Genomic DNA, 22414 nt, shown 5'->3' on the forward strand with positions numbered 1-22414 from the left:
CTTATGGTTCTTTTAAAGACTTCAAAAATTGCATGTTGATTATGACTACACTTGGCCTTAGAAAATCAAAACATGCAAAAGCAAAACAGTATTGTCTGGATACATTTTTAGGTTAAATCAACAGAAGCATAATTTTTAAACTGCAGAAAGAAGCAATACTTTTACTTTATTTTGCTGACATCAGACTAATCTCAATTATGGTGTCCCATTCTGGACACCTCACTTTAAAATGAATTCAAAGAAATTGGGACAGGTTCAGAACATGGCAAGTAAGATGACCAAAAGACCACAAATCCTATAAAGAAAGGTAAAAAGAGATGGTTTTGAAAAAAGACACGAATGCATGAATTTTTTTATAATTTAACCAGTGGAGAAAAAACATAGATAATTAGTTGCCCTTTACTGCCGTCTGAGTATTCTAATTTTTGGTTAGATTCAAATTTTATATATCTATCTTTTTCTGAAACTAAGAATAACACAAAATATAGCAACCCAGCACACCTGAATTCCTCTGAAACAAGTTTGGGGACTACCAAAAGTTCCTGCCCTTTCTGCCACTGGCATCTATCATATTCAATGGCTGGATTCACCCATCATAATACATCATGAATTGTTTAACAGGCTTGCTTGAATAAGGAATGATTTGCCAGACTCATGCATACATTAAATCACAATGAAGCAAGCTACATTATGGCTTAATGTAACACATAGCTGCAATAATTCTAAATAATGTTAATTTTGTGGGACTGTTTTTACACCTGTAAATAGCTCTCATGAGAAGGATAAACATTATTGAAACAACAGGAATTTGGGAAGATGAGTTTAATCTTTTTCCCTTATGACCTGTTGCAGTGAAAATCACCTCTGGGAGATGTTATTTTCATTACAAGAAATATTCCGATTTACAGCAGTGAAACTTCTTCCAATATAAAGAAAAGCTTAGCATGAAGGAATAATTTTCAGCCTTATCAAAAGAAAGGTATTGCATCTGATCCAATACAACATGGTCCAATCCTGGTTTAACAGATTAACAGAGTTGGAAGGGACCTTGTACTGTAGGTCATCAAGTCCAACCCCCTGCCCAAGCAGGAGACTCTACACCATTTCCGACAAATGACAGTCAATCTCTTCTTTAAAGCCTCCAGTGATGAAGCTCTCACAACTTCCGAAGGAAAGCTGTTCCATTGGTTTATTGTTCTCACTGTCAGAAAATTTCTCCTTATTTTTAGGTTGAATATTAAGTGGCTTCTTCCACTTACCGTATTTTTCAGAGTATAAGATGCTCCGGACTGTAAGATGCACCTACCTTTTTTGGTGACGAAAACAAGAAAAAGAAATCTGCCTCTGCCTCCGCCTCCCAGCAATTTTGCCTCGTTGCAGTAAACAGCAAACAGCCTGCTTTATTTTCGTTTTCGTTTTCAGCATAGTTTGATTAGCACAAGAAAAAAATGTGTTCCCAGCAATTTACCTCCTTGCAGCAAGCAGCAGAGGCCCATGTAGCAATAGGCAATGGCAATCCCTGCAGCCTGAAACCGCTGAGAGTCAGGAGACCAATGTAATTGGCAATCAACTTGTGCTAATTAGGCTGTGCTGAAGCTGAAATGGTCTGTTTCTTCTTGCTACTTGCTACAAGGAGGTAAATTGCTGGGAGGCAGAGGCCAAAGGGTGGGGGCCAATGGGTGGGCGGGGCTACATTCGGTGTATAAGATGCACCCAAATTTTCACCCCCTTTTAGGGGGGGAAAAGTGCATCTTATACTCCAAAAAATACGGTAATATCCACTTAATCTAAGGGACGCACAAGATATCAAAATATTATTTGGTTGTGTGCATCTTACAAAAATTACACTATAGCCTCCCTTCATTTTGATTTCTAATGAGGGACTGGATGTTCCATTTGACTTTCATTCAAAACAATCATAAAAACAAAACAAAATCCCTTTACGTTTCTATTTAATTCTAAGAAAATATATACCATACGTCATTTAATTCAAGTTGTCTTAACTGGTACATCTTTCAGTAACCAAAACTATACAATTCCCTTAATTAAGAATTTGTACAGTTATTGAAGATAAATATAAATACCGCTCTTTTCTGGAATGCCTATCTGCTATCTCATAATTAGAAAGAAGTTTGCAAGAAGAATATTTATGAAATTATATTTTATGCTTAAAACTGAAGAAGCTGAAATGCCTTCTTTTGCATTGACTTGGGACCACAGATCCCAAAAGAGCTTTCAAACTCAAAACAAATATTTTTCATGTAATAAATGATAATTTATTACTTTCCAAACATCTATAATGCAACCAAAAGAATTAGTCCAAATTATAAAGTCTTGTTGAGGATGTAACTGGCGATTAACTTGACTGCTAGCATTATCTCCTGGCAAGTTGGCTTGATCTGGGATTCAGGGAGAAGGAATCCATATTTGCCTTTATCACGAAGCTCAAAGGTGAAGGAATATTTGATTCCCTGGTTGAATACCCAGTCATCGGAACAACCAGAGGAAAGATCTGTAAAGCAAGACACAACAAATGGAATGACAGGAAACATAGCAGGGGAAAAAGAGAAAGAAAAACAAAACAATAAACGTGAAGGTAAGATACTGATGTTTGAATAATTTTAAGAGGACAAGATTGTTGTTCATTTGTGGAGGCCATGAGGAAAGTCAAATGTTTAAGATCAGTTACTTCCATTTTAAAAATAGGATCAGGAATCATAAGTTATGAAAGCCCTCTCAGAACTTGGAAAGCTGCTGCCAGTAATAAAAATTGAGGTAGATGGAAAAACAGTTTATATAGGATGCTATAGGAATTCTATGGAGCTGTGGCCCAGTGGTTAGAATGAAGTATTGCAGGCTAATTCTGCCTACTGCCAGTAGTTCAATCCTGACCAGCTCAAGGTTGACTTATCCTTCCATTCTTCCGAGGTGGGTAAAATGAGGACCCAGTTTGTTGGGGGCAATATGCTGACTCTGAAAACCATTTAGAGAGTGCTGTAAAGCACTATGAAGCAGTATATAAGTCTAATTACTAGACAATTGTTATGGCTCAGTTGCCATAGTTTCTTTTCTAAAAGGAGAGAAACAAATAAACATTTCTGAAATCAGTAATGTGGGATTGATTTATTATTAATCTCTTAGAGATATCATCCATTTTCACTCATGGACTTTTATGCATTTACTGGCTATCTCCATTTTGATCCGCAACTGTTTTAGCCATCTTGATCTGTTTTTCCTCTCTCCATTCCCTATTTAGTGCCCTCACAAAAAAGTCAAAGATAAGCTCTTTTCAGGATACCTAAACCTTTGGGTCTTCTTATTTGTCACTCTTTTGGTGGCTTCATTTGCACATAGTTACAAGAGAGATTGCATTGGGTTTATGAGAACATAAACCCAACAGCTCTTTCAAAAAATACATCTTCTATATTGTAGATGGTACAGTTCAGTGGTAGAATTCAATTTTTTTTACTACCAGTTCTATGGGCATGGCTTGGTGGGTGCGGCAGGGGAAGGATACTGCAAAATCTCCAGTCCCTCCCCACTCCAGGGGAAGGATACTGCAAAATCTCCATTCCCACCCCACTCTGGGGCCAGCCAGAAGTGGTATTTGCTGGTTCTCCAAACTACTCAAAATTTCCGCTACTGGTCCTCCAGAACTTTTCAGAACCTGCTGAATAGCACCCATGGTACAGTTAGTCCTCAATAAATGACCATAACTGAGATTGCAATTCCAATGCCAACATTGTAAAGTGAAAAATCATATGACCAATTTAAGATGGCAATTCTGGTTGTGGTTATTAAGTGAATTGTACACTGTCATTAAGCACAATGTCAAGTGACTGCAACTTACTGCAACTTGCAACTACTTGCCTTCTTCTCCATTCACTTTGCTTGTTGGAAGCTTGCAAATGGCAATCTTTGATTGCAGTGATGCTGTAATGGTAGCATCTCAAGGACTGGCCATAAGATCCTTGCACTATTGTAACTTTAAATGGTTGCTGAAGAAATGATCATTAACCAAGGACTACCTGTATTTTCCACAAGTGCTACATCTCCATGCTACTATTTTTTCTTCTACTCAGGGGAAGAAAGCCCTATCACTATCCAGTGTGACTTATAAAGGATGTAATATGTCTTTTGACAATGTGTAAAATACATACATATAGTAGATGCTGATGTTCCATACTTATACACTTTACCATACAGGCTGGCTATAGCGTTGACAGCTCTTTTTGCAAGTTCATTCTAGTATCAAACAAAGAAGAAACCAGCATCAACTGGAGCAAAATACATAGGTCTTAAAAGTAAGATTCCTATATACTTTTTTGAGCCACAGAATCTAGAACACCTGGATGAATTTTGCTTACCTCAATTATGCTTCACTGAATTTTTCATCTTATTGATCTCATTTTTTTTCATTTCCATTGCTTATGAATTCAGCAAAAAACTTCACACAAATATTCACATGAATTGTTCTAATTTTAGCTTGTTCTAGAAGTGTGTAGTTCTAATGTTCCTAGTGTGCAATTTTCGTAAGAACATTTTGAATTATATCAAAATTCTGAGAAATGCAGATTTCATCATGCTTGGATATTCTGGATATATTTGGCAGGTCAGAAAGTGCCATATGTGATTAAAAATGGGCCTTTCTCACCTTTCCTACTCATGCTGAAGGAGTGTTGATTCTTTTTTCCACATTGAGAGTCACACTTGGTTTTTGAGTAGGATTTTGGGATTAAACTCCTAGGACAAAGAAGTAAGTTGGAGGCAGGGCAAAAATCATATATTTAGAAAATTGTCCTCTTTCATCACATTAAATTTAACAATTTGGTATTCATTTTTGGTGGGGATGACAAGCCAAATGAAGTTCTAGGTTTTCTGGATGTGAATTTCTTTGATAGATACACAAGATGGGATTCCATCTCAAAATTACTAAAGAATTATGTTGGTTGAGCACAAAGCAGAGTCAAATTAGAAATGTTGGGAAATATGACAACTGTAATGCCTTCGTACCAATTCATTATAATTTGCTGTCTTCTCATAAGTATAACCAAAAGGGAACAATATCATCTGAGAGTAGGAATGCATGGTGAGGTAGCCCTTGATTGAAGAAAGATGGCTACGGATGAATGAGGCAACTGCTTTAGTTTCTGGTTCAGATTCTGGTGCAAATCCACAATATGTTTCTTCACAGGGATTTCTGGAAGAATCAGCAGCTGTCGGTGGAAAGAACACTTTGATTTTATTACACAGTTAAATTGACTCTGGCTACCATAGAGATTACTGATAAAGGTTTACAGATTAACAGAGTTGGAAGGGACCTTGTAGGTCATCTAGTCCAACTCCCCGCCCAAGCAGGAGACCCTACACCATTTCTGACAAATGGTAGTCCAAACTCTTCTTGAAAGTCTCAAGTGATGAAGCTTCCACAACTTCCGAATGCAAGCTGTTCCATTGATTGATTGTTCCCACTGTCAGAAATTTTCTCCTTATTAATTCCAGGTTGAATCTCTCCTTGTTCAGTTTCCATCCATTGTTCCTTTTCTGGCTTACAGGTGCTTTGGAAAATAGTTTGACCCCTTCCTCTCTGTGGCAGCCCCTCAAATATTGGAACACTGCTATCATGTCTCCCCTGGTCCTTCTCTTCACTAGACTAGCCATGCCCAGTTCATGTAACCGTTCTTTATATGTTTTAGTCTCCAGTCCCCTAATCATCCTGGTTGCTCTGCTCTGAACTTTTTCTAGAGTCTCAACATCTTTTTTTAACAAAGCATTTAACCTATAGCAATGAAAGACTTTTTAAAAATTGCAGAGAAATAGTTTGTATAGTATAAAAATAAAATACTATCTTGATCATCCAGAAAAGATTTAAAACACACTTAAACACATACGATAAAAGCATGAAAAAAAATGAAGAAAAGAAAGGGTTTATTTCCTTTTAATTGGAAGTGTGAGCACTACAATTTTGAGGGCAAGTTACGTCACTAAGTTTTGGTGACAAATTGCAATAGGATTCTAGGAAGTGTACAATGTTACTTTACCTCCTTTAGATAAATAAACTAAAATGGAAGAATAACAGTCTAGAGTTTTGTACTTCTCACAGTAGTCAAGAAATGAGTGTCAACACTGATTCGATGTATGGTACGATGGTAACCAATATTAAAACAGTTTCCTCCATAGTTTAGGACTTGGTATGGAGGTCAGAACAGTTATAGGCATTTGAGTTACATAGGAAAACAGAAAGTATGAAATTTTATAATACATTTCGTTTTCCCCAAAGCTTCTAAATTCTTAATGGAGGATCTCTTATACTTGAGATAGAGTCATTTCTATCTGCATAAAAATAAACTTTCTCCAGCATCTTTTTTAAATGATATTAGTCAGTAAGCTTATTTTTCCCATAAAGCCCAGGTCTAAAATTCTACCATAATCCTAATCCTTTCCAGTGTTGTATTATAACTTGTCTTACTCTTATTAAGAGCAAAGAGTTAATGTTTTACTGTTTACAATTTATTCTCCACACTAAATATAGTTTCACTTCTAGTATTTCCTTAATATGGTGCTTTTGTTATCAGTCCTATTTGAAGAATTGTATCCAAAATGTATGTACTGCTTTATAAGAGTAACAAAAATAAAGGCCTGTTCTTTTATCTCCAACATGAAATTGATGAAAATACAACTTTGGTGATAATAAAAATGAAATATTTACTCAATCTTAGTTCCTAAATTCATTAAACATGCTATTTTCAATTCAAATTTTTTTGATTTGCTCTAAAGGTCTAGTGGCAATCTAAGTAATTTTACTGAAACACCATCTGGATTAGTCATATGGAAAATAAAATGTAGATGTACATAATGTTATAAAGGCTACTTACTACTCCATGCAACATCAAAGTTCCTATTGATGTCAACACCAATGCAGTTACTCTGGGATGCATTAGAACGATTCTTTCTCCAGAAACGATTCTGTTGGACAAAAATCATTTAGGGACTTCAATCTGACCCATATATATTTCTATATGTTTTCTCTTTGTTTATACTAATATAAGTGGAATGCACTAATTGTCTGTAGAAAGGCAATGCAATGAAAAGCAGGACAGTGTGTTGAGTGAGCTTGGTTTGCTAGCCTGATTCCGCTGGTTAGCTGCTAACTCTTTGCTATGCAGTTCAGATAAAAAGTTTGTTCAAGTGCTCTGTAAAAGAATTCAGAGAAGAAGAGAAGCATCCTCAGATCCATTAGACAAATGTCCCTAATGAAGACTTTATAAATAGAAAAAGGTCCATCTAAGCTTTGGTTCTGTTAAGTTTCCCTGATTAAACTGATCTTTAACACTTCACAGCTTATCTTGACTTTTGGCCTTAACCTGGTAGAAATTTCAAAGGCATGGTTTGACTAGATTAAAATGTACAGTATTTCAAACCCAGAACTAGGCATATAGAACAACAGATTTCCTACTACATTAGGAAAATATCGGAGCTTTAAATCCAAGAATGCCTTATTTTTGTCCTTCTGAATTAATTGCTTCTTGATGCAGTTCTTGGTGGCCTTAAATCTGTCTGGTTCTTGCCTTAGCAGGATCTAATCTTATAAGATTGGTATCTAAAATGGTTAGATATGCTTCAATCATGGCAGTAAAACTAATTCATTAGTTTTCTCAATCATGGTTTATCCACGCATATCCATTCAGCAGGTCATTGGTCTTACTAAGCACCCATCCCCTGCTTCACTACTAATATTATATTGATAGAAACGTTCTGTGGCTTAGTAACTGTAACCACATTCAGTGAAATCTAACTGCATTTAGATTTGTCCAACTGTAAATTCTTTGCAGTCTTTTCTCATTAGTGCCAGGATATTAAAGAGACCAAGACCCAAGCAACAGCCTCCGTAACCCCAACCTTCAGACTTCTTTTTAAGAATCCTGTAAAAGTGTCTTTGTGTGTGTGTGTGTGCGTGTGTGTGTGTGCGTGCGCAGGCTGCATATAACAAAACCACTAAAATCAAATGTAAAAACCAGCTAAAACAGTTAAATCACAAACATAAGGAAAACAAGTTTGTGAAGGATTAATTTTATGATGTCATACATGGTGCAAACCAGGGGTGAAATGCTCCCGGTTCGGACTGGATCGCCCGATCCGGTAGCGATGGTGGTGGGTGGTTCAGAGAACCGGTAGCAAAAATCCCTGCAACCCCCCCCCATGCCCAGCTGAGCTGCATGATCATCAGAGGCTTTTTTTTTTTTTACTTTTAAAAGCATTTTTTCTACAACCTCTTCCAACAAAAAAAATGATCCTCTGAGGATCGCATGGCTCATCTGGGATTGTCAGAGGCTTTTCAAAGCATTTTTTCCTGCAACCTCTTGGCTGAAGAGGTGGTAAAAAAAATGCTTTGAAAAGTCTCTGACGATCCCAGCTGAGTTGCCTGATCATCAGAGAGGCATTTTTTAAAAAGCATCATAATGAAGCTCTGGGGTCAGAGCAGCTTTGTGAAATTATGGATTATCATCTTTTGAAACAGCCGGCAAAGAGAGAGAAGTTCTGATATATGCTTTTTTGCCTCTCAAAATAAAAGTTGATCTTTAACTGATGGTATTGGAATGCTTGGTTCAAGGAGCATAGGAACATGTCTTAGGTGCTAGACAGAGATTATGTTGTTAAAAAGTATGAACAATACCTGAGTCCAGCTCCAGACATAGCCATCTATATTGACTATAGGAACAATGTAGAAATTCATGTTATCCAATATGTACGTCATGTCTCTGTCTTTTCCATAGGTGCTGATGGCCTGATAATTTAGAAAACATAATTTTTTAAGAAAAAAATAATTTTTTCTGTGATTCTATGTACTCAAAAAAAAGTATATCTAAAATTGCAGTATTATTCATCATACTTTATACATTACAGAATCTATTTACCATATTAATCATGATGGACTTTTTTGAGATTCACATTTCTGTTCGTTTAGTGGGATTCAAGGGCTTAGATCTTGGGAGTTATAGAACATGCAAAGGTCAACAGATCAAAGACCAAAGCCTAGGAATTAAGGCACCAGGCAAGAAAGCAAGAGATCGTGAGTTTAAATCCCACCTTAGCCATGAAAGTCAGTTGGGTGACTTTGGGCCAGCCACTCTCTCTTGGCCCAACTACTTCACAGGGTTGTTGTTGTGGGGAAAATAGGAGGAGGAAAAAGCGTTAGGTATGTTTGCTCCTTTGAGTTATGATAAAAATAATAAAGGTGGGATATAATTTATCTATCTATCTATCTATCTATCTATCTATCTATCTATCTATCTATCTATCATCAACTAACTAACTAACTAAAATTGTGAATGAGTAAGAACTTCCAGGGATACTAAAAGTTGTTTCAACACATTTGGAGCAGGAAAAGGCTACTCTTAATAAATTTTAAGACAAAAAAAAACCTTGTTAATTAACCTCTTTCACAAACCACTGACAAAAGGCAGGAGAAATCCACTCTCGTGCGTGAACACCACAATCCATGAAGATGGCCTTTCCTTCTTCACTTTTATTTCCAATCTGCTTTGAAAACATTTTTCCAAAATAAAAAAAAGGTTTTTAAGAACGTACACTTCAATGTATTTAAATAGCTTTGCTAATAAGAAAAAAAAAATAGTTTCTAAGAGTTTCATTCGAATTCTCGTATGAAAAAACATTCATGCAAGTCATTTTTTTCGCTGTTGTTTTCTCATTGAAAGAGCAGGATGACTCTATTATTGCGTTGCCATGTCATGCTTATTATATTGAGCAAAATGACACAATAAGCCAAAGATGCACAACCTTAAGCCCCAGGGCAGCTGTGATCTTGAAAGATCTCCAGAAATTACTGCTCACTTGTAATGTTCAATGTGATGGAAGCAGAATGTTTTTATATATGTGGAAGCAATTGTATTATATATATTTAATTAATTTCAATTTTATGTGTTGTAAATGAAATGAAAGTAAATATAATTTTTGTCATTCTGACCCCATCTGTTACGTAAAATATAATGAGGTATGGAGTATTTTATTGGTCCTCCGTTCAGAAAAAAGTAATATTCTTGCGTACTTGGCCATAAACCAACTATGATTTATTAATCAGATGGCTGGACTAGTGGAATACAGTCCTAAACTAAAACTGAACAAACTGCATGGTTGCTTAGCATGATACATAACTTCATCTTGTGGAGAGCTGGCAGAAGAACTCAGATTGAATCAATTACGCTTACTAATACAAATAAATAGAATAACAGAGTTGGAAGGAACCTTGGAGGTCTTCTAGTCCAATCCCCTGCTTAGGCAGGAAACCCTACACCACTTCAGACAAATGTATTACTAAATACATGTATTTTGCTGTATTTCTCTTGCAGCACCTTTAAGAGTGGAATTTAGTGTGTTAATTTGTGCCTATTAATGATTAATTGATTATGGAATTAACACATCCGGGGGGGGGGGCATTAGATTCAATGTCTTTAGAGAGGGGCATTTTGTTATTTCTCATGTAATAACAGTTAAAGCTTTGGTGCAAGTCATATCAAAGATTCTATGTAAGTTTTCAGAGAAAACTCTGTATTGTTTTCACACCATGGAAGGATACCCACTTCCTTCTTTCTGGTTAATTTTTCTTTGTCTTTGTCTTTGTCTGGCTATTATGTCTCATTAAATGCAAATAATTTTCCTGCATTTGGGATCTTCTGCTAGAAGATCCCAAATGCATTTATATAAGATCAATGTAACTTTGAGATATTTGCTGTTGGCTCTTCTGAATGCAACAGACCAGTGACTCACTGTAATCTGCTAGCTTTAGAAGTAATGAAATAATTGTTTGAATCCTCTCCAGATACGGGTGGTGAATTTGGGAGGGTGAGTTTTTCAACACAATTTCTTTGCTTATTTTCCTGAAAAGGTTTTAATACCTGAAGAAGGAAGATGGGTCGATTTTCAAATGTCTTTCCAATCTGGATACGGGAAACCAATGTTGAGTTGCTTTTTGCAATTCTGGCAGTCCAATCAGAAATCTGGGTTTAAAAAAAAAATGGATGCTGGAAAAGCATCTGATGAAATGACCTGCAGCCCATGAAATTAAATGAATTTTTTTTTAGTTGGACAATGTGCTGGCTGGAGAATTTTGAGAGTTTAAGTCCTCACAGACTAAAGTTGCCAAGTTTGTAAAACACTGCTTTAGATGAAGCTTCTGGTAAATGCAGTAGAAGAATAGAATCTGTAAACATAGTGACAAATCTTTGAAGAAAAATGGCCAATGGGATAATATTCTTAGAGGGCGATTTCTACAATTCACGTAGTTGTGGCTGAAGCTTAATCCTTCCATGAAATGAGCCAAGTACTAAAAAGATACATGTCCAATCCTGTGTGAAAAATTTTTGCATACATTTTTGATAGAATCCTTAGGTAATAGTCTAAACTAGGCCCAGTTTTAGCCACCAACTGCATTCATCATGCTTCAGAGAATGCAGTGCATGTACACCCAAGTGGCAAACTCAAATAAAATTACAAATAAGTACAAATGGTCCAATCTCTTTCTCTCTTTTTTTAGTATATGGTGTACATATCAAGGGAAGTCTACAATGCTTTTTATCACAGAGTAATACTGGCAGCCTAAAATTGCTAATTCATTTTGTTCATGCATATGCGCTACCTATTATATGCCACAGAGGGTGAACTAGCTTTGTACCAACTGGCTAACAGTGTTTGAGGGATGTCTGGTTATTATGTTTTCTTCCGCCAACCTCAGAAGAATCTAGGCAAGTCCGGCACCTTCATGGAACACTGCTAGATTTTCTCACTGAAGTGGTACCTATTTATCTATTTGCATTTTTACATACTTTTGAACTGCTAGGTGTGCAGGAGCTAGGGACAAATGATAGGAGCTCACTCCGCCATGTGGTGTCGTGGGTAAAACTGCTGGAATGCCGACCATCTCTGGCTGACAAATCCAGTGTCATTAAGCTTTGCATCACCACACCCACTTCCCAGTGTCTCTGGTAAATTGGGATTCTTTCTGCTGAAGAATGCTTCCTTTGTAGAATGTCTTATAAATTTTGTACCTTGTCCCATTCATTATATTTTTCATAGCTGTGTCCATCGTTCTTGTCACCATCAAGCTGCTTTTTAATGTCTTCTTGTAGGTTGTCAAATATTATTCTACACAATAAAAAAAATATATCAGAAAATTATACTCTGCCTGAGCTCATTTTATTTCTGCATTTTAGAAGCCACTTGGACTCCAGACTGATTTTGAGCAGCTTACATCAAGTTAAAACAATAAAGAAAACAATGCAGAACAGCAAGAAATATCCTGCATTTAATCAAATCCACACCAACAAAAATGTCATCTACAGACTTTGATTTACTTTAGATTAATTCATTGTATATTTATTTAAACATACATTAATTATTCAATGCATACTGCATGCAGATTTTGTACAACTTTCAAATCATGGCGCCCAGCCAACTTAAATCTGATCCTCAAATTGGCTATAGGCTTAGATGTGACAAACCTGTTTCATTGCTTTCAATGGTATTTGAAACATTCATATTTGTTAGAGCAGGCCAGATAATTTTTTTAAAAAAAGAAGCCACGCTTCTTTTCAGATATCTTTCATATTGACTTCACAGGGAATTTTGCATGTTGGTCCTGCAGCCATACTCTATCTGTAAATGAGCTTTTGTGAAAGCACAATCCAGGAGAATTGCTTTTTTTTCCAGCAAGGATGCTATAGTGAAGAAGAGCAATTTATCATTCTTATCCAAGAGTACCTTTTTCTAATAAGACAGAATTAATTAATTGAAATACACTGATTCGTAATTTTATATTACATAGACATATCCCAGGAGTGTGGAATCTCTACGCAATTTCAAAAGTGCATAGTCACAGATCTGAAAAATAGAGAAGTTTAACTTACTGATAAGGTATGCCATTCTGTTTCAAGACTCTCTCAACAGTATTACTCTGTTCAGCACTGACATGGAAATCTACTTCCATCTGTTTGACTATATGCAGTGCCGAATCTGGGTACCAAAAATCAACCTGCACAGAAAGAAATGCACAAAGAGTTGTGATTGAATGAAAATGAAAGTTATATCCTCAAATCTGCTGCTGTTTAACCTCTTGGGAAATTTATTTCTCTTCAGTTTTATTTCTGAGAGGAGAACTAAGTTCAGTTTTGGGCAAAGACTTCGAAATACTAATTGTTGATTGATATAATTTGGGAATTTGGGAAAATAATTCATCTGTTAAATAAGGTAAGTTTTTATCTGATATGGAGACAGTGAAGACAAAAACAAGTTCATATGTAATGTAGTTGAATGCTTTGTGAAGACAGAAAGTAAATCTATTTCTGATCAATGGATTATGTGCCATAAAGTCATTTTTGACTCTAAACGACCACATACCAATCAATTTTAGTTTTATTTAAATACATTGTGTCCTGTTTCAGCCTCTGTTACAACAGCATGAAAACTCAATTATATGCTAATATATATTTAAAATATAAGCTTATTGTAATATTAAAAAGATTCTGAAAGCCATATGTTTGGAAACTGAAAACTGAAGCAATTCATTCTGATCTATTATTCCCTGAATTGGGAATCAGACTGAATAACTTAAAAATATAGATTGAATAAAATGTATATACATTCCTAGCAAATAATAATATAGTGATAGTAAGCCTGGACAAATTTCAGGCTACCTTTTCTCTTCTTGAGTGCAATTATGAGAAAGAAACTGAAAGTTTTCATTTCTTGTTTTATTCTCATTGTGTTTTGGTTTTGCGTTTAAGACACTGTAAATAATGTTTTAATTAAACAATCAAAAATTAAACTATGACTTGTAATCATTGTTCCTACTACTATGCTAGATTTGAGATATCTTTTCATAGTAAAGTTAGCTGAAAACTATTTGGATTCATATTTTTAACGTTAAACATGTTAGAGCTCAAAATAGGCAGGACCAGAACTGAAAGTGGGCAGAGTTTCAAAAAAGACATTTCCATTCTAGCATTCTCTTTCCCCCCACAGGGTGAGAGGCAACAGCTGCTGGAATATACAACAATTATGGTGTTGTATGAACTATGGTCCTATGAACTAGCAAAGTCACCAGATGACAATATTATTCCAGAAATGTAGATGAAACAGAACAGGTTTTTTTTTTGGGGGGGGAGCGGGGACCCTACTTCTTCTATGCTTGGTTGTGTGTTTATCATGACCCTGTTGTGCTGACAAAGTTGCCTTTACCAAGAAAATGTCTTTTAAACCTTGCTGTTTGAATCCTTTATTATCTGCTGTGCAATCAGCCCACTTATTTATTTATTTATGACATATCCTACATGGGTTAACAATACAAGTTAACATTTCATCTAGTAAAACACAATAAAATATAAATGTTAAAAAGATCTATGTTCAAATACCAATCTCTAGGCCAGTGGTGGCGAACCTTTTACTTACCGAGTGCCAAACAAGAACATGCTTTGTGTGCTGCACGCACTCGCATACCATCTGTGGTAATGCATGGCTCCTCCCCATGTGCTGCGCATGCAACCGCACCATCTGTGCATGCGCACAGCTTTCACACATGCGCACTAGTGTGCACTGCATGCACAATCTCACTATATGCGCATGTGCACAACTTTCATGCATGCAATGCATGTGTGCAAATGCTGTCTGTGCATGTGTGCACTGCACACCAGTCATCTTGCACACATGCGCAAACACACACACCTGCACAGGAGACCTCCGAAGACCAGCTGGATCCTCTGAATTGCGTGCATGCACACCAAAGGCCTGAACACCAGCTGGGGCGCCCACGCATGTGCAGCTTCAGGTGAGCTTGGCAACGGCTCGCGTGCCCGGAAAAATGGCTCTGTGTGCCACTTCCGGCATGCGTGCCATAGGTTCGCCAACAACGGCTCTAGGTCATCTAACACAGTAGTGGATTCCACTTACCTTCGCTATTGGTTCGGAATCGGGAGTGCGTGCGTACGCGTGCTCGCTTTGCTAGCATGTGGCATTTCTGTGCGTATTCAGAACCTTCTGTGCATGTGCAGAGCATCCGTGATGACGTCCGGGACGGTGGGCGGCACCTCTTGCCGCTGCCACTACCAGTTTGCCCAAACTGGGGCGAACCGTTAGAAACCCACCACTGATCTAACCATTGAAACGCAGCATTGTTTATATTTAAAAAATAAAACACTGGACCGACATATGCTCTCAGCTTCCATACGGTCATGTTATGATTTACATATGGGATCCTGTACTCACACTGAGGAGAGGCTGCTATGCCCCATTTATACAGAGATTCCTGGCAGATGACATGTGAGGTGCAATCCTATTCATGATTGTCTATTTCTGACGTGACATCTTTTTTTGTGGGATCATTTATATGTCTTCCTATGTTGGCTTTCCATTGGGAATCGATGTTAAAGTTGCTGGGCAAATGTTGTGGCCCACTGAACAATAGTTTGGAAAGAATCTGAGTGTCTGGACTAAAATGCCTAAGGATCCCATTGGATTCATGGCAGATTTCATGGAAGGCCAGTGGATAGGTGTTGGCATGGAGCTCCAAAGTGGTCTTGTTATGTTGATAGACAGGACTGTCCTTTTCTGTAGTTTTATTTTCATTCTACTGCACATTTATCATGATAGAAAGCTAAAAATCAGTACTGTTAAAGACTTCTGGGGCCCATAACATGGTTTACAGCAATAGGCAGCTTCAAGATTGCAGCTTATTCAGTCCTTCTGTAAATCAGCTCAGAATCCTAATGACAATTAATTATTAAATTAAGCCAGGAAGAGAACTTTCCAAACAGTCTTATCCTTTTGTGTATTTCTTGGAAGGCAACTTAGTTTTAAGAATGCATTCTATCGTCAAGTTCTGCCACAGATTTGGCCTTTCGTAATGGAAAGGCAGAGGGAATCCTTATGGTATTAGATTAATAATGTAATTAGCAGTGTAATTCAATTGGAATGATAGAGTTGGACTCTGGCTATTCTTATTTGGTTCTCATTTGACACTGCATGTTAAAGACCTTGACTTGCAAGAGTTTTTTTTTTCTTTTTTAAATCCACATTACACATAGGCAATAAGGCAAGTCAAAAGAAAGTCCATGAAAATGTCAAGGCTTTTCATCGTGTTTATATTCTACTTATAAAACATTCTTTGTCTAGAAGTAAAATCAGGGTTTACTGAGTTATGAAAAGAACGTGAAAATGGCTAAAGCCTGACGAATACCTATTTTTTTATTATATACACTATATTGCTTTTTAAGTTTCCCCCTTGTGATTTATAAAAGCCATATTAAGCTGAGAAAAGTTTCTGTATGTAAATGAAAATACAGTCCCAGAAGATGGTATTGTGTAGTCAATATTGTCTGGGCTTGGAAGTTAAATAGACTCAGGCCTATTTAGTACTTGGATGGGAGACCTCTTAGATGCCTAGGATTAGCAAATATTAAAGTAAGTAGTTATATAAGCTTTCTAAATAAATAAAAACATCCCAATAATGGAAAAGCACATTTGTACTGGTGCAAAAAACAAAACAAAACAACACGAACTGCACATCCATGAAATCACCAGGAATCCAACTAAACTTGAAAGAGACTTTAAGATAATGTGAATCTTTCAAATTGGCTTTTAATGCCATCCTGGCATGAATCTAATTCTCTTAAGTACTGTATAAGGAGAGAAAATGAACCCATAGGAAATAGTGAGGATATTTATATGGGCAATTGTTAATGTTTGCATCTTCATTCTTATACAGTAATTTTCAGGTAGGCATCACAAGTATGTTTATGGATGCTTATTAAGAAAATAGGTGTTTCGTCACCCTTCACTACAATGCGATCTAATATCCATTATTTCTCTAATTTTAGAAATTAACTTACTTTTAAATTTCTGGGTCAGAATTTTTCTGTTGCATCATCTAGATGTTTGAAATTTTAAAATATATGATGAATGAAATCTTTGTTGCAGAAAAGAAAAAAATGTGCAAGCATAATAAGAAGATATTGCATACAGGCTTTGGAATACAGGACAGGTTTTTAATTGAGTTTACTAGGCATTTTTTTCTTTTTTTTTTCTTCATCCATTTGTGTTTTTTTTTTCCAAAACTTTGTTTCTTTTTTCGAAACAGAAAAAAGCAAACATAGACAGGCAAAAAAAAAAAAAAAAGTTCAAAGAGCAAGATGTTACATTCCTCCATTCTCCCATATTGAAATAAAAAACAGTGAAGAAAGAAAAAAATAACATTGATATATTCTTTCTTCCACTGGCATCCCCACTAACCACAGTTTAAATATTTAAACCTTGTATTAAATATTAGTAACTGTTGAACTATAGCCCAGCTGTCTAAATCTGCCTTGTGATATATTGTATATTGGGGAGCCATTCCTGCTTTAATTAAGTTTTAATTGTGGATATACACTACCATTTTAACAATCCTTTATATATTAAAAAAATTGGAAGCATTCAACAGAGTCTATTTTCTTTTACAGTAGAGTAGAGTAGAGTAGAGTAGAGTAGAGTAGAGTAGAGTAGAGTAGAGTAGAGTAGAGTAGAATAGAATAGAATAGAATAGAATAGAATAGAATAGAATAGAATAGAATTCTTTATTGGCCAAGTGTGATTGGACACACAAGGAATTTGTCTTGGTGCATACGCTCTGAATGTACATAAAAGAAAAGATACATTTGACAAGAATCATAAGGTACAACACTTAATGGTAGTCATAGGAACACATAAGCAATCAAATCATATTAGGAAACAGTCAATATAAATCTTAAGGATACTAGCAACAAGGTTACAGTCAAGCTTACAGGTTATTAGTCAAAGAATCTATACTGAATGTATATATCCAGGTTTCTGTAGATGCAAAAAGAACACACACACACATACTATGATAAATAGAAAATATTCATATATTTTTGAACAATCATGTATTTTACAAAATTCCTTAAAGGGGCACAAAGGATCTGAATTGCAAAATTTTCTCACCTTAATGAGGCTTGGCAAGGATTTCATGACGCTTACTTCCTTTTCATTTTGTGGTTTCACACGAAAAACCTTTGCACTTTAGAAGAGAAAGTCAAGCAATGAGCAGTATACCAAGGCATGGAAACAAACAAAAACCCCACAAGACTCTTTGATGATGTGAAAAGACTGTACCTGTCAAATCGTAGAGCAGAAATGAAAACACAAGTAATGGTCATCATGTCCAGAGCCAACAGGGACATTATGGTCCTTTCTCTTTGCTGCCGTTCATCTCTGACATTTTTATTCTTCTGTTTGATGATCAGATAATATCCTCAAAGGATTTATTTGGATGATGTGAAGTTCTGCAGATATGTCTACATTTAGATTTCGTAGATTAAATTAACTATGGGTATTGGAATCTTTTATAATACTTATTAGCATCTTGAAAAAGTTCAGAAAATGACTCTCACAGTGATGTACAATATTTGATAAATGAGAAAACATGTCCATGGACACAGAATGCATTTGTACTTGAGTATTTGTGTACTTGAGGGTACATGTCTGAGAACTCTCTTCTAGGTAGCCCCAATGCATCTAGAGAACCTCACAGTTTGGGAAAGACCTGGTTTCATTCTCATGTACTTTTGAATATATTTAAGCACTCATTTGATTATACTTTTGCCTTTACTTTGTTATTATAAAGCAACAGTAAATACTGGTGAACTGTATTCCATCTTTGTGTAGCCCTTATGGCTGTCCCATCCAGATCAAAATTCCCCCCTCCCGCAACCAGATTTTATTGATTAGATTTATACCCTGCCCTTGTATGGGAGCTGAAGATATAATATACAGCAGTCATTCCACCTAATTTTCTTCACAGTAACAATGCTTGTAAGGTAGGTTGAACAGCAAAGGGTAAAACATCTTCTATTTGGATTTAATGGCTACTTGGGAAATTAGGGGAGCTGCAGGTGATTAGAGGGTTCATTGTTCAGAGTAAAACAGGCCACTTCATTCTACCTCTGGACCATATTTCACCTGAGATAAGTACCAGAAGAATGTGTGTGTTTCAGGTTAAAATATGTTAAATTTAACTTTTAAATTAACGGAGATACCTGGGAAACATTTATCTAGATCATGAGTGTCTAATCTTTTGGCTTGCCAGGGCTGCACTAAATGAAGTCGCATGTAAAATATATAATACAGTTAATGTATATAAATCACATAATGATATTAAAAGTTTACAGAGTTGTTGGGCTGCCTTACTAGCTGTCTAGGGTTGCATGCAGTCTATGAGCCATAGGTTATTACAGAAAAAGTTCAATAGATGCCACGGGCCGATGCCAATTACTCTGACTTTTATAAGATAAACAATGAACTGTATAATCCGTGGTTTGTCTTACAATTTAAAGTACAAGGAAAATTCTGTGAGAAGCTGTCTTTTGGGGAAAATAATCCATATTTAACTGGGAGTGACATGTTTGACAAGAGGTGGGGGGAGAAATAGAGTCTTTTCCTAAAAACAGCTATTTTTGTTGAGTTTTCTTCCTTCTATGTGAATTCAAGAAAGTACGATTTAATTTGTACTTTTAAGAGTGTAGCTAAATGAAGTCAAACTGTAGACTTTTAATTCCCTACCTGTTCCTCACTTTTTAGAATAATTGCCCTTACTTTAATTCCCTTCTCCCATGTGGGTTTCTTGCCTTCTGGCTGCACTTATTCAGAGTACAGGCCAGGAAGAATTTAATTCTCCTGGGGTAAACTAGCCATGGCATGGAACATGATCTCATGGTGCTATTTTTATTTACATACGTTTAGGATCAGCATTGTGTAATCAAGTATTTTTTTTTATTATATACTAGCAGAACTGAAGTCCTTAAGGAAATATTTTATTTTTAACTGGCTGTTATCAACATATTTTTGAACTGACTTATTTGCTGGGCATTTCCTGATAGCTTCTCATAGTAAAGACTTTCAAACTTCAAGATGCCTTTAGTTATGACTTCTTACCCAGCATATAGGAATTGGATGCAGAAAGAGTTGTCTTGACTAAGAACCTGCTGTGCCTTTTGACCTGATTCAGCATACTCCTCTTCTCTTTCATAGTTTTAAAACTGTTTATAACTTTAAGCAGCTACTTTTACAGGCTTTTACTAAATTGCTGTTGTTTTAATGGTTTTCAATGCATTGAAAACAGTTTTTAATTGTGTTGTTTGTTTTTCTGCTTTGAGGGGTTGTTTTTAATGACACAAAATGGGTGAACTTTTAAACAAACAAATGAAAGAAGTTCAGATGTTTTGGATGACAGTTCCAAGTAGCCTTAGCCAATAAGATCAGTAATCAGGGATGCCATGGATACATGGGGCAGGAATTTTTTTTTTTTTAAATGATGTGCTTTTTTGCATATGTTGAAGGAGCCAAAGAAGCCAGAATCTTCCTATGGCAATTTCAGGCGCATAGCCAAGGAAGAATTGGGTCTTTTATGAGTGTTAAACCAAATAGAACATTGTGTCTCTTGCTATTAATATATATTTATATAAATATAAATATAGTCACAGGTTGATGATAGCAACTGAAATCTCAAATTGTGGGTGAGGCTTGGTCTTTTGTTGTCCCAGTAGGGTTCTGATAAAATCAATTCCTTTCAAATTGGTCTTTGTTTTGGGAAGAAAGCCCCAGTGAGAGTCTTGTTTAGCTATTAAGTACTCCTAACATTGGATAGATGATAGATAGATAGGCAGACAGATGATAGATAGATGATCAACAGTTTTTTTTCTTGATGCCTATCCGAAGTTCGCAGTTTCTCTTTGTGCCCTGAGAGAGAAACATCTGCCACTGTTTAGGATTGAACTCTCAACCTTCCAAGTGGGAGGCGAGAGTCTTCATCTCTAGGCCACTGTGCCACTCACTCCCAACATTATATAAAATCATTCAACTATTATTTTCTTTTTAAAAAAATCATTTTTCATGTTTATTTCCATATTCCATTTAGCAGTGTTTTGAGGTTGGTTTTTTTCAAACCAAGAGAAAATGAAAATACAAATAAATTGCAAACTATATTTTCTAGACAGAATAATAAATTCATCCACCTTGATTAAAAAGCCTGGCTGAGCACTTTAAAAATTATTGCCTAGTACTGAAAAGATAATAGTGACAGTATCAGAAATATCAAAAATGGAATGTTCTCCACTATCCTTGCAATTTGCTTGCCTTCAGATGTCCAGTAGATCTGAAGACAAGGTGTCATGGCAGTAGAAGTTTCTTCCTGTTCTTGGATTCTAAGTTAGATACCTCTTTAAAAAGAAACTGAGCCTTTGGTGAGCAATGTGATTGAAGCATAGGTTATTCCTCTGAGAGCTAAGGTTGATTCTAAATAAAACAAATGCTGGTAATCAGCTTTGTCTAAGAATACTTAATCACCTCATTCACCTTTTCCAAGAAAAGACTGACCCAACTAAATAAAAACCAGACAATCACTGATCTTTCTACATCTTTTAGATAAAATAGGTGAGATGATTAAGATTGACCATAGTTTTTGCAGGAGATAAAGGTGATGGTTGAAAGTATCCTATGAAGATAAGGCTTGATACAGTTGGAATCATTTAAATATCTGTCCTAATATTTTTTCTTTCCAGATGCTTCTGATTTCCTTCAGATAATTTAACCTTTTCAATTAAATATTATGTGCGGTTTGGCTCCTTGTATAAATTTGAGCAGGTACCCTCTAGTACTTTTTCCCATTTCTTCTAAATATTCCAGATGGAATATTTGTCAAGAAGACAGGGTCAGAATGAGAGGAAGAATACTGTCTTAGAATTCTCATACCGTGTACTCAGTTACCCCATCCCAATCAAAAGGTATGAAATTTGAGTAAGAAATTAACTCTACCCTTTCTGAATGATTCGGACTGTGGTATATCTGCCCAGGAAGAATGTCTAAAGGCCATTTTCCTTTAAATTAGTGCTTGTGTTATCTGTGTGTCATAGTAACTGAAGAATGCTTTCCCAACATTCTGTAGGGACCTCAATCACTCATTCTCTTGGTAGTTGGCTGACTTAGCAGAATAAGTATCTATTTGATAAATCTGTAATCCAGTATTCCATACCTTCTGGAATTCTGGTTGTTGAAGTCCACAAACTTCAAGCTGGTCTAGAAAATGGCAGAACTGGTCAATTTCATCTGATGATTTTTTAAAAAATGCAGTGTCTATTATTGTCTGATGAAGGGTTAATAAACTTGTACAATGTTTGGTGACCTAGTTGGCCAAATAAAAATATTGCCTTCATGAGTATGAAGGATGCTAAGGTTATATTCTAATCGTAACTCAACTGTCCAGGCAACAAAACAAGGTATAATAGGACCTTGATTTAGGAAATAGTAAGTTTTTTGTTTGATGCACTAGATTTATTAAGAGAAGCATTGCTAAGCAAGT

At 36.0% G+C, this 22414-nt stretch overlaps 1 protein-coding gene across 1 annotated transcript; it reads right to left on the reverse strand.

The window, feature by feature from the left end:
- Nucleotides 1–2253: 2253 nt before the first annotated feature.
- Nucleotides 2254–21957, reverse strand: LOC117678305 (mast cell carboxypeptidase A-like). The gene is made up of 12 exons (XM_034439274.3): nucleotides 21871–21957; nucleotides 18175–18356; nucleotides 18004–18079; nucleotides 12921–13045; nucleotides 12063–12159; nucleotides 10914–11015; nucleotides 9436–9537; nucleotides 8675–8785; nucleotides 6876–6966; nucleotides 5014–5216; nucleotides 4161–4245; nucleotides 2254–2512 (listed from the first exon to the last, which is right to left on the reverse strand). Exons 2-12 carry the CDS (start codon nucleotides 18240–18242, stop codon nucleotides 2325–2327), a joined length of 1248 nt encoding a protein of 415 aa, XP_034295165.2. The 5' UTR covers nucleotides 18243–18356; nucleotides 21871–21957; the 3' UTR covers nucleotides 2254–2324.
- Between the last annotated feature and the right edge of the window lie 457 nt (nucleotides 21958–22414).

Source organism: Pantherophis guttatus, chromosome 6, assembly GCF_059756535.1.
Source record: "Pantherophis guttatus breed Tessera chromosome 6, ASM5975653v1, whole genome shotgun sequence".
In the NCBI taxonomy this organism is placed as follows: Eukaryota; Metazoa; Chordata; class Lepidosauria; order Squamata; family Colubridae; genus Pantherophis; species Pantherophis guttatus.

Excerpts from the sequence above, each read along its gene's own strand:
- LOC117678305 (XM_034439274.3), bottom strand. The coding sequence starts at position 18,242 with ATGTCCCTGTTGGCTCTGGACATGATGACCATTACTTGTGTTTTCATT. Across the intron at positions 11,016-12,062 it reads AATATAATGAATGGGACAAG|ATTTCTGATTGGACTGCCAG; the intron begins GTACAAAATTTA and ends TTTTAAACCCAG. Across the intron at positions 6,967-8,674 it reads ATGTCTGGAGCTGGACTCAG|AATCGTTTCTGGAGAAAGAA; the intron begins GTATTGTTCATA and ends TTTGTCCAACAG.